General features: G+C 37.3%; 1 protein-coding gene across 1 annotated transcript in view; it reads right to left on the minus strand.

Annotated features, from left to right (window-relative positions):
- Positions 1 to 3,342: 3,342 nt before the first annotated feature.
- Positions 3,343 to 12,457, minus strand: part of LOC117361243 (CD48 antigen-like) — a 47,117-nt gene continuing 38,002 nt past the window's right edge. Inside the window, exon 5 of the mRNA XM_033946313.1 lies at positions 3,343 to 4,458. Within this exon, the coding sequence (XP_033802204.1) occupies positions 4,421 to 4,458 (38 nt within the window). The 3' untranslated portion in view covers positions 3,343 to 4,420. The remainder of the gene's footprint in view (positions 4,459 to 12,457) is intronic.

Consider the following 12,457-nt stretch of genomic DNA (forward strand, 5'->3'; position numbering starts at 1 on the left):
TCGGAAAGGTGAGGGAGAAACATGGGCCTATGGTTGATGGAGAGATTGAGAGAAGTGATGGACAGATGATGGAAGTGGGGGAAAGAGAGAGAAGGGGCAGATGATGGAAGTGGAGAGAAAGGGGAGAGAGAAGAGGGCAGATGATGGAAGTGGGGGGGAATAGAGAGAAGGGGCAGATGATGGAAGTGGAGAAAAGGGGGATAGATAAGAGGGCAGATGATGGAAGTGGGGGGGAAAGAGAGAGAAGGGGCAGATTATGGAAGTGGAGAGAAGGGGGAGAGAGAAGAGGGCAAATGATGAGAGGGAGGGGGAAGAGAGAGAAGGGGCAGATGATGGAAGAGGGGAGAGAGAAGAGGGCAGATGATGGAAAGAGGGGAGAAAGAGAGAGAAGGGGCAGTTGATGGAAGTGGGGGAAAAGAGAGAGAAGAGGGCAGATGATGAAAGTGGGGGAAAGAGAGAGAAGGGGCAGATGCTGGAAGTGGAGAGAAGGGAGAGAGAGAAGAGGGCAGAGGATGGAAGGAGGGGATAAATAAAAGGAGGGCACATGATGGGGAAAATGATTGAGTTAGGGAAATACTGGAGGGGGTGAGGAAAAGAGGTGGCGAGCTGTAGGTAGACAGTAAAAAAGGAAATTGATGAGAGGGTATTAAGAACGTAATCTAGATGGGTGCAGAAAATAAATTGAAAAGGAAAATGAGGGAAGAAAGCGATTGCAGAAGAGAGGTGTGAGCGAGGGAAGGAGAGGAGAGAGATGCCAGACCAATGGGGGTGAAAGGAGAGATGGAAGGGGGAGGCATACAGTTTCTGGAAGGGGCATAGAAGGAGAGAAGATGCCATATAGGGGCAGAAAGAAGGAAGACAGTAACAAGAATATGAGGAAAGCAGAAACCAGAGAAGACAAAGGTAGAACAAAATTTTCTATTTATTTGTTGCTTTAGGAGACATGCGTCACTGTTTCTGTGGTGTTGCATTGTATGCAGAGTCCAGCTTCTTGCTGGTTCAATTTAACCTTTGTCTATGTATTTCTATTTTATCCCCCCTTTTACAAAACTGTAGAGTGTTTTTTAGTGCCAGACGTGGTGGTAGCAGCTCTGATGCTCAGAATTCTATGAGCGTCAGAGCTGTTACCATCGTGGCTAAAATCCACACTACAGTTTTGTAAAAGAGTGAGGGGTTAGTTTGTGATGACATATTCCATACTAGGCGAAGGTATTTTCTCTGTTCTGTGTGTTCGAAAGACATGGTTTTCTGTTAGGATTGACAGTGTAGGATTGATCTGTACTAGTCTGGCTTGTTTAGTTTTACAGTGGGTGTATTGATGTTGTACTGCTCACTGCATATATAAGATGCTGCCTTTTCCTAGGTACTCATGTGTGACGTGTAGCTTGACACTAAAAATCATGTTTTTCGTGCAGATGGGGAGGAGGGTGCCAAAAAATGATGGGCCCTGGGTGTCACATATGCTAGGTACGCCACTGCTTGGCTGAACCCATGCTGACTCTGTCCCATTAAATCATGGTTTTTTTTACATTTTCCACAATTGTATTTTTTATAATTGTTTCCACTATTTTGCCTAGCACCAAGGTCAGGCTTACCGGTCTATAGTTCCCTAGATCTCCTCTAGAATCCTTTTACAAAATTAGTGTAACATTGGCTACCCTCCAATCTTCAGGTACTACAGATGATTTTAGTGACAGGTTACAGATCACTAACAACAGATCAGCAATTTCATGTTTGAATTCTTTCAGTCCAGGTGATTTACCACTCTTTAACTTTAATTGTGCATTAAGAAAACAAAGGGTAGGGTTAAATGGCCATTTTTCTCAATGGAGGAAGGAAAATAGTGGTGTGGTGTGCCGCAGGGATCTGTACTGGGACTGGTGCTATTTAATTTATTTATAAATGATCAGGAAATTGGAAGTACAAGTGAGGTGATTAAATTTGCTGATGACACTAAACTGTTCAAAGTTGTTAAAACACATGCCGGCTTTGAAAAACTGCAGGAAGACCTTAGGAAATTGAAAGACTGGGCATCCAAATGTAATGTAATGTAATTTATTTCTTATATACCGCTAAACTCCGTTAGGATTCTAAGCGGTTTACAGAAAAAAACAGACAATAAGGGTGCATTAAAATTATAAGTAAAATATAAGTAAAATAGGTACTTAGATATTCCCTTACTGTTCCGAAGGCTCACAATCTAACTAAAGTACCTAGAAAAATGACAATTAGTAGAGGAAGAAGGAGGAAGAGAGGAGGAAGAGATGAGGCCTGGGAGTCCCGGAGGTGTCAGTTGCGGTGCGAGTAGGGAACAGGCAGGAGCAGGTGAACGGCTTAACTGCCGCAGTTCAGGAGGGTTCCCGGCTGCTTCTGGGGGGGCGGCACTCGATCACACGCCAAGCCCCGGAGGAAGAGAGGTGGCCTGGGAGCCCTGGAGATGTCAGCTGCGGTGCGAGCAGGCAAAAGGCAGGAGCAGGCGAACGGCTCAACTGCCGCAGTTCAGGAGGGTTCCCGGCTGCTTCTAGGGGGCTGAGCTCACTCATACTCCGAGCCCCGAAGGAAGAGAGGTGGCCTGGGAGCCCTGGAGATGTCAGTTATGGTGAGAGCAGGCGAAAGGCAGGAGCAGGCAAACGGCTCATAGTATCTTCTGATGTTTAGAATTTACAGCTGTTCTTATCTCATAACGCATATACCATATGCTTCTTTTGCTTGGTTGATGTCCTTTTAGAGGATTTTATAATTAAATTATAATTAAATAGATGAAGAATTGTTGTTTAAAAGGAGGGAACTCAACTGTCAGCCAGCCACCATCCAGCCTCCAAGTTCCGGAAATGGCAGATGAAATTTAATGTAGACAAATGCAAAGTGATGCACATTGGGAAGAATAATCCAAATCATACTTACTGGATACTAGGGTCCACCTTGGGGGATCAGTGCTCATGAAAATGATCTGGGTGTCATTGTGGACAATACACTGAAACCTTCCACACAATGTGTGGTGGTGGCCAGGAAAACAAACAAAATGCTAGGAATTATTAGCAAAGGGACGGTAAACATGACTATCCCTCTCTTCTACAAAGCCGCGCTGCCATGTGGCTACAGCCTCGAATCCCTTTAAATCTCTATGGGCTTCGGGGCCATTACTGCGTGACAGCCACTAGTGTGGCTTTGTAGAAGAGGGAGTAAGTTTCAAGTTTAATAAAATTTGATAAAATCACTTATCTGGGTTTACTAAGCAAATAACAATCCAATAATGGTATAGTTAAACATAAAGTAGACATTTACTGATAACAGAGGGACATAACGAACCAGTACAATAGGTCAATAAAGGGAGAAATACAATCTTTATTAGGAAATAAACTAATAAGGTAAATACAACAGGAATGAGGGGAGAAAGAGAGAGAAGAGAAAAAGAAAAAAAAAAAAAAAGAAAATTTAGTTAAAAAGGAACTAAAGAAATTTTAGCAGTTGTAGGCATCCTTAAAAAAGAGAGCATTTTTTAGGTTACTTTTGAAATGATCTATGTTTTTATCTTCCCTTAGATATAATGGGATGGCATTCCAAGTCTGAGGGGCAAATACCGAAAAAATATTTTGTTGATGTGTACCTGTGGAGGGGCATAATTTTTTAAAAAAGTTTAAGTCCCTTTTTGATCTAAGTCCCTAGACGCTGAAAGTAGGCAGCAGGGAAATGTCCGTTTAAAAAAATAAAACATCCAAAATGAAGGTTGGTTTTTTTTTGAATACTTTATTCATTTCAAATCTGAAAACAGGTACAATAAATATATATAACATTTAAGCTTACAATTATACCTGACATCTTATAATTGATCCTTATAAAATCAAATAACATCCCCCGCCCTTAGATATTTATAAAAATGATTTATTTTAATTATAATCAACCCCCCCACCCCTCCTTCCTATCTTTAAACTTTTTAAACAGGGAAGAATAATTTTCAATCATTACAATATTCCATCAATGGCCTCCATACATCCTGAAATTTATTATAATTTCCTTTTTGGACAGCTAACACCCTTTCCATTTTATATATATTAAATCCTTCCAAAAGGCCAAATCACAAGACAAAAGAATTCCACACTGGAACTGTTGGAGAAATTTATAGGAATCTCAAGCGCTCACAGCTAACAGCTCGATGTATCTTACAAGCTGCTAACCATAGGGTGAGCTATCATCGGTCCTTTTAAATTCTCCAATAAACTTGATTATTTATCAAAAACCTTCTATCTAATATTTTTGTTTTTGTTTTTTAACTGTTTTTAAAAAACTTATTAATTATTCTGCTTCTCTTTTATAGCAGCCGGTACTCTTAAGTTTCACTATGCAAGTCTAAGAGTACTTAGCTTAATGGCATGGTGACATAATGACGACGGAAGATCTCCGTTTCGCTCTTACACATTTTTTAGGAGAGCTTCGTCAGGAAAGGTGCCAATAATAACACTGTAAAATAAAACAGAATAATATTAAAACTCAATTATTATGATAAATAATATCAAATTCTAAATTTAAATGCTTGTATTAAAGAACGCTCTATGGCATTACTGTTGGCTATGCTCCTAAATAATCAACCTAATCCAAACACTTCTCTAATGGTTTAGAAAAGAGATTTATGGCAACTACAGTAATAAGAAAATTACATATACCAAACTTGCGAAAGCTAAGAAGGAGTTAAAGAGGAGTTAAAGCTTCTGCAACCGTTATCACGCTTAAAACTAAGCATTTATGTTATTGTTAACTACTAACCGTAACTCAAACCGCGTAATTTAAGCATACCTAGTTATATGTACCTGGTTATATCGGCAGACTGTTCAAGCAAATGAAAAACACTCAGAATTAAGGCAAAACATGCCTAACTTCTTTCTATCGCCATTTTTAGAACTGTGTCGACCTTCTAAGATTTACAAATGAAGTATGAAGGCGTCTGATGTCACATCCGGAATAGACAGCTCCGTTCAAATTTGGAGCTATTTAAATGCTAAATCTGATGTCATATCCGGAATTATCTTAGTAATAGAATGATCATATTCAAAACGATTCTTACGTAAAACTCATCTTATTCTAAATAGTCATTACAAATTAAATAAAAATTAAATAAAAACCTGCCAGTTGATAGCTATATTTAAGCCGGACGGTTGCAGGCTATGAAGGCGATCTATCCACCTTTGCTCTAAACGTAACAGTTTTTTCCCCCTATCCCCTCCTCTTATAGATGCCGGCACTGAATCAATGATCATACATTTTAATTCTGTAAAGACATGATGGTATTCTAAACAGTGGGCTACAAGCGGAGCCTCTTTCCTTTTAAGTTTTAAACAAGATTTATGTTCCGCCATACGGATATTAAACTGTCTAGTAGTTTCACCTACATAGATTTTCTGGCAGGGACATATAATTAAGTAAACAACATGATCGGATCTACAGGTGGTAACATATTTTAATTTATATTTTCTGTGATCTAAAGGATTCTCAAAAAACGAGCCCTGGATATTTAGAGGGCAAACTTGGCACTTCCCACAGCTCGAGTGCAACCCAATCATTCTATTTAGATCTTTTTGTACTAAATCGGGTTGCAATCTAAAATGTTCTCTTAAGTTTCGTGCCCTTGAATATGTAAGACGTAGCTTCAAATTTTCAAAACAGGAGTTGTTTTGGACTATCCTCCAATGTTCATGAATGATATTCGCTATATGTTCAGATTCTGCATTATATTTAAGTACGAAAGTTTGAACTTCGTCGGCATGTTCTGAATGAATCTCTACTTCCTTCTTCTTACTGGAAGATTGTAATAACCATTCTTGGTGGTTAAATTTAGCTCTCCGATACGATTTTCTTAAAGATTTCTCTGGATACCCCTTCTGTCGTAAGTTATTGGCTAATTTTTTAGCTGAAAATTTAAAGTCAGCTTTATGAGTGCAAATGCGTCTAAAACGCAAAAATTGAGCTAGTGGTAGACTATTTTTTAAAGGGGTAGGATGACAACTGTCATAATGTAACAGGCTGGTAGTATCAGTGGGTTTAATGAAAAGTCTGGTTTCAAAATGGTTATCACTAATACTAACCCACGTATCTAAAAAGTTGATACCTTCCGTGGATTGATTTTTAGTAAATTGAATATTAGTATCGTTAGTATTCAACCATTCTGTGAACTCTAAAAGCTGAATATTCGAGCCCTGCCAAATCATGAACACGTCATCAATATATCTTTTCCAGCCTAATATACAATGACTCCATTGATGAGATGCCAGATACATTTCCTCATACTGCTTCATATAAAGGCCCGCTATAGACGGGGCGCAGGTGGCACACATGGCCACCCCTTTTATTTGTAGGTACAGGTCCTTGCCGTCAGTGAAAAAATTATTGGTTAATACCAGTTTTAATAAAGACATAATGAAACCAGTAGGGCTTTGATGAGGGAGGCATCTGGATTGAAGTGCCTTGTGAACAATTTTTAAACATTTATCCTGAGGTAACGATGTATAGAGCAATATTATATCTAAAGTCACCAAGATAATAGGTTTATTTGCTAACTCAAAACTTTGAAGCCATAACAAAAACTGAGAAGTATCTTTAATATAAGAGATGCCTGTCGTTACTATAGGTTTCAAAAAGTAATCAACATATGTTGAAAGGGGCTCGAGAATAGAATTAATCGAGGAAATAATTGGCCTTCCAGGAGGTTTATTTAATCTTTTATGTATTTTCGGAAGTAAGTACATCCATGGAATCGTACTATGTTCCCTGTTGAGAAATTGAAATTCTCTTTTTGTCACATATCCTTCATCGAAACCATCTTGAGTTAAGGCCAAAATAGTTTCCTTCAATTGCGGAGTTGGATCTACGTCCAGCAAGACATAGGTGGTACTGTCTGAAAGTTGTTTAATCAATTCATTTTGATAATCCGTCATGTTCCAGATCACTGTTCCTCCACCTTTATCTGCTCTACTGATCACTATCGAATGATCTTGTTGTAGTTTCAGCAGAGCGAAATGTTCATCCTTAGTCAGATTGTGAGTTTCTATTTTTTTATATCGGAAGGTAGCTACATCTTGTAGAACCAATCGCTTGAAGGTGTATAAAAGAGGATCCAGAGGGCCTGGAGGGCACCAATTAGATTTCTTTGTTACTATTGATCTGTCGCATTGAGATTCTTTGTCATAGAAAAACTTTTTTAAGGATAAAGATTGGATAAATCTTTCCAAATCCACTTGAAATTGAAAATAATCAAACGGGGCTGTAGGAACAAAAGCTAGCCCCTTAGATAGCACATTTTCTTCTTCTTGAGTTAATACACGATCAGAAATATTAATGATGGTAGAGTCCGATGTCCTTTGATCTAATAATTGTTGCGATTGCTCCTGCGTCCTCTGCTTCTCCCTCTGGGTCTTCCTCTTCCTCTGCCTCTTTGATAGTTTTTTTGCTGATCAGAATAGTTATTCCCTAATCCGTCGCTACTCGAAGAGCCCGATAAAGACTCTGTGCTATGATCAGATGGTTTTTTCGCTGTTTCTTTGTAAAGAAGTATACATCCACTTGTAAACTCTATTATTAGAGTAATCATTGGAATCTCGGGAGGCCTTTCTTTGTTTTTGTTTCTTAATATTGTCACGATATGAATTAATGACTTCGTGCACATCACTCATTTTTTGATCAAATTGTTCTGATGTTAAAGCTGTTCTTTTAGTCTGCAATAATTCTTCCAAGAGGCCTTTCTGATGTAAAAGTTATTTTTTGCTCCGCTCGATAATTAAAAGCATTAGATCACAAGAACACCTATTTAAGATCTTATTCCAGGTATCAATAAACGTCTCATCTGTTTTAAAAATCTGTGGAGCAGTCATCATTCTTAGTCCTCTTGGAATACGTTCTGCTTTACAATATTCTATGAGTGCTGATCCATTTAATTCGAGTCTAGTAATATATTTCAGGCTCGTTATAATAGTGGAAAAGTCAGATTGTGCACTAGTATCATTAATAATGTCAGAAATTGCATGTCCTCCAAATATTGCTGTATCTTGTAGTAGTTGATTAGTAGTTGATGAAGTAAAGCCAAAAGAAGAATGCCATAGGCCTTCTGCCATATTCAACTCTTAAATAACCTTAAAACTTCAGTGAAACACACTAAATCCTTCCAAAAGGCCAAATCACAAGACAAAAGAATTCCACACTGGAACTGTTGGAGAAATTTATAGGAATCTCAAGCGCTCACAGCTAACAGCTCGATGTATCTTACAAGCTGCTAACCATAGGGTGAGCTATCATCGGTCCTTTTAAATTCTCCAATAAACTTGATTATTTATCAAAAACCTTCTATCTAATATTTTTGTTTTTGTTTTTTAACTGTTTTTAAAAAAACAGTTGTAAGATACATCGAGCTGTTAGCTGTGAGCGCTTGAGATTCCTATACATTTCTCCAACAGTTCCAGTGTGGAATTCTTTTGTCTTGTGATTTGGCCTTTTGGAAGGATTTAGTGTGTTTCACTGAAGTTTTAAGGTTATTTAACATTTTATATATATGACAAACAGAATTCCACCAGAAACAATAATTAAGTCCATTCCAATTCTTCCAATTGTAAGTGATTTGTTGAATGGCAACCCCAGTTAAAATTAACAATAATTTATTATTATTAGATGATATTTGTTTCTTTGCTCTCATTTCTATTCCAAATAAAACTGTGTCATAAGATAATGCCACATAATTTTCTAACAGGGAATTAATTTGATTCTATATTGATTTCCAGAATTCTAATATATAAGGACAATAGAACAACAAATGATCTAAAGTCCCTGCTTCAAGATGACAATGCCAGCATCTATCAGACTTAGAGCTATCTAATTTTTTTAAATGAACAGGGGTCCAGAAAGCTCTATGCAACAAGAAAAACCAAGTTTGTCTCATAGATGTAGACATTGTACATCTCATCCTCCAAGACCAAATGCGTGGCCATTGAGATGCCATAATTTTGTGCTTAATCTCAATTCTCCAAATATCCCTAAGACCATTTCTTGGTTTTTTTTTCCCAATAATCCAGATATTAATTTGTACCACTGTGCGGCCTGGTGTCCCAGAAAGTCAACCTGAAAGCAAAGGAATTCTAAACTATTTTGATTATTAAGACTTTTTCATTCAGGGAACCCCGCCTGAATGGCCTGCTTCAGTTGCATCCATTTATAACTTTGTGAATTATTCAAGCCAAATTTTTGTTGCAACTGTGAAAACTCAAGCAGTTTACCATTAGAAATTACATCATCAAGAATACGTATTCCTCTAATTATCCATTGCTTCCAGATAAGCTTAAATCCGCCAATTTGAATCTTGGAATTCAGCCATATTGTTTGATTTGTCGATTTATGAATTGGATTAGAAGTTAGATTATCTATCAATTTTAAAGTTTTCCAGGTGTCAACTAAAATTTTATTTTCCTTATATAACCTAGGCATTTTAGTACTAATAATATGACACAGTTTTATAGGAGACATGAGTTGCCATTTCAATCTTACCCAATCTGGTAATTTCTCCATGAGTTCTGGGAGGACCCAATACATACCTTGGTACATAATATAGGCTTGATGATACCTATAAAAATTTGGAAAATTTATCCCTCCCTCCACAATTGACTTTTGTAAAGTCACTAAGGCAACTCTAGCTATTTTACCTTGCCAAATAAATTTTGTAAGAGTACTATTTATTTTTTTGTAAAAAGACCCCTGAAAATATTCCCTGCAACATTCCCATTCGGTAACAAACCACAGGTGAAATCATCATTTTAACTGTTTGTACCCTTCCTCACCATGAAATATGTAAAGGATTCCATTGCTCACATAATTCTGTAACCTTTTGTAATATATGTTTTTCATTTATTTTTATTGTCTCTTCTAATGTACTTTTAATCCAAATACCTAAATATTTTATTCCTTCATCTTTCCATACAAATGTAAATGTATCGAATAACCCTTTTGTACAATAAACATTGAGTGAAAGGACTTCTGATTTACTCCAATTTATTTTATAACCTGAAAATTTTCCAAAATCATTAATTAAATTAAGTAAATTTGGAATCGTTTCAGGATTCCTCAAATATAGTAAAATATCATCTGCATAAGCAGAGACCTTATATTCATGATCTCTACGAGGAATACCCTAAATCTCCTTTGATTGCTGAATTGCTAATAACAAGGGTTCTAATATTATATCAAAAAGCAAAGGAGATAATGGACAACCTTGTCTAACACCCCTTCGCAAATTAAATATCTCCGAAAAATTATTATTAATATATAATCTTGCAACAGGGGAGCTATACAACGTTTGAATCATTTGTATGAATCCTGATCCAATTCCAAACCATTCCATTGCTTGATACATAAAGGGAAGAAAAAAGTGGAAACGTGATTAAGTGTCCAGGAAAATAAATCCTAGGATTAACAAATAATGTGGAGCACTAAATGTTGCATATAATGTGCATTAAAACAAGGGAGAAAAGACCTCAAAAAACCCCTGGAATACAATCAAAAAGATCGTAACCAATTGGGGTTGGTTTTCATCACAGGTCAAAAACCCTTGTGAAAATGAATTTAAATGTATTTTATAATTTTATATGAATAAATTTCTTATATAAATAATTCTTGTGTGATTGATTCTCAAAATCTCTCAATTAATAACAAATGGGCATAAAAAAAAAACAGCTATGTAATGTCAATACTGTCCAAAAATATGACTTAATAATATCAGGCACTTATCTTAGTGACCCGACGGAGGCCCCATCCGTTTTGCTCCAACGGGCTTCTTCGGGGGTATTGATAAGGCTTGTAATAGCGCTGGAAAAAATCTAATTGTGCTCAAAGATAAGTGCCTGTGATGAAAACCAACCCCAATTGGTTATGATCTTTTTGATTGTATTCCAGGGGTTTTTTGAGGTCTTTTCTCCCTTGTTTTAATGCACATTATATGCAACATTTAGTGCTCCACATTATTTGATACATAAAGGACCATTCCACTCGATCAAAAGCTTTTTCCGCATCTAGCGAAACACAAAAAGCTGGATCTTTAATATCTTTGGATAAATTTAACATATGTAAGGCCAATCTGGTATTGTTAGAAGAATGGCCTACCTTCACGTTCAACAATCTACTCGCCCAGACTGCCACTACGTCTATCCCTAAAACATATTCCCGACCCAAAAATCGTCCAAGTCCCAAATACCCAAACCAGACCTTTTAGGCGAACGAGGGACCAGCAACTGGGAGAACCGGAATTGGGCCAGTTGCCTAAGGCCCCTCCTATCTGCTCCTCCAAAAATGCCCCCTTTCAGTCTAGGCATTCAGAGGCAGGGTAAAGGCCTAAGCTGGTTTTAGTCTAAAACCAGCTTTGATTATCGGTACTTGGACGATCTGTCTTTTTGATCTTTCAAGAACCAATTTAGGCTACTTTTTGAATTTTTTCTTTTTTCATTATGAGCCTCTTAATCTTTAATGATGGGACCGTCAATAGATGTTGGTGCTGGGGTATAAGGAATTAGAAGATTATGTATAAATTAGGACTCTTTAGATAACTGGGTTTTGAATGTTAATAATATGATCTTGAAGGAGATTCTATGGGCGATCGGGAGCCAATGTGCTTTTTGTAAAAGTGAAGTTACGTGATCATACTTCTTTGCGTTAGTTATAAGTCTGATGGCTGTATTTGAACAATCTGAAGAAGTTTTATTTCTTATGGGTAATGCCTAAGAATATTAAAATGCTTCTATCGCTCTCAGTGGTGAAACCTCACCTTCAGTATTGCATTCAGTTCTGGTCTCCTTATCTCAAAAAAGATATAGCAGCACTATGAAAGTTTAAAAGAAAAGCGACCAAGATAAAGGGGATAGATCTCCTCTCATATGTGGAAAGACTAAAGAAGATAGGGCTCTTCAGCTTGGAAAAGAGACGGCTGAGGGGAGATATGATTGAAGTTTACAACATCTTAGTGGTCAGCATTCAAGTCAAACCCTATCCTCTTGAAGTCTAAGACACATATAGAGATATATCCAAACTTAATAGGGTCTAGAAAGAATTATCCCTCCCCTTTTACTAAACCACGATAGTGGTTATTAGCGCAGGGAGCCATACTAAATGCTCCACGCTGCTCCTGAAGCTCATAGAGTTCCTATGAGCATCAGGGGTAGCGTGGAGCATTCAGCACGTCTCCCTGCACTAATAACTGCTATCGCAGTTTAGTTAAAGGAGAGGTATATGAGCCATGCCCCACATACTGTTCCCACTCATTTTATGTGTGTGTGTGTGTGTGTCTCTTCTAATGTACTTTTAATCCAAATACCTAAATATTTTATTCCTTCATCTTTCCATACAAATGTAAATGTATCGAATAACCCTTTTGTACAATAAACATTGAGTGGAAGGTCTTCTGATTTACTCCAATTTATTTTATAACCTGAAAATTTTC

The sequence above is a fragment of the Geotrypetes seraphini genome, chromosome 5 (genome assembly GCF_902459505.1).
Source record: "Geotrypetes seraphini chromosome 5, aGeoSer1.1, whole genome shotgun sequence".
NCBI classification, from domain to species: domain Eukaryota; kingdom Metazoa; phylum Chordata; class Amphibia; order Gymnophiona; family Dermophiidae; genus Geotrypetes; species Geotrypetes seraphini.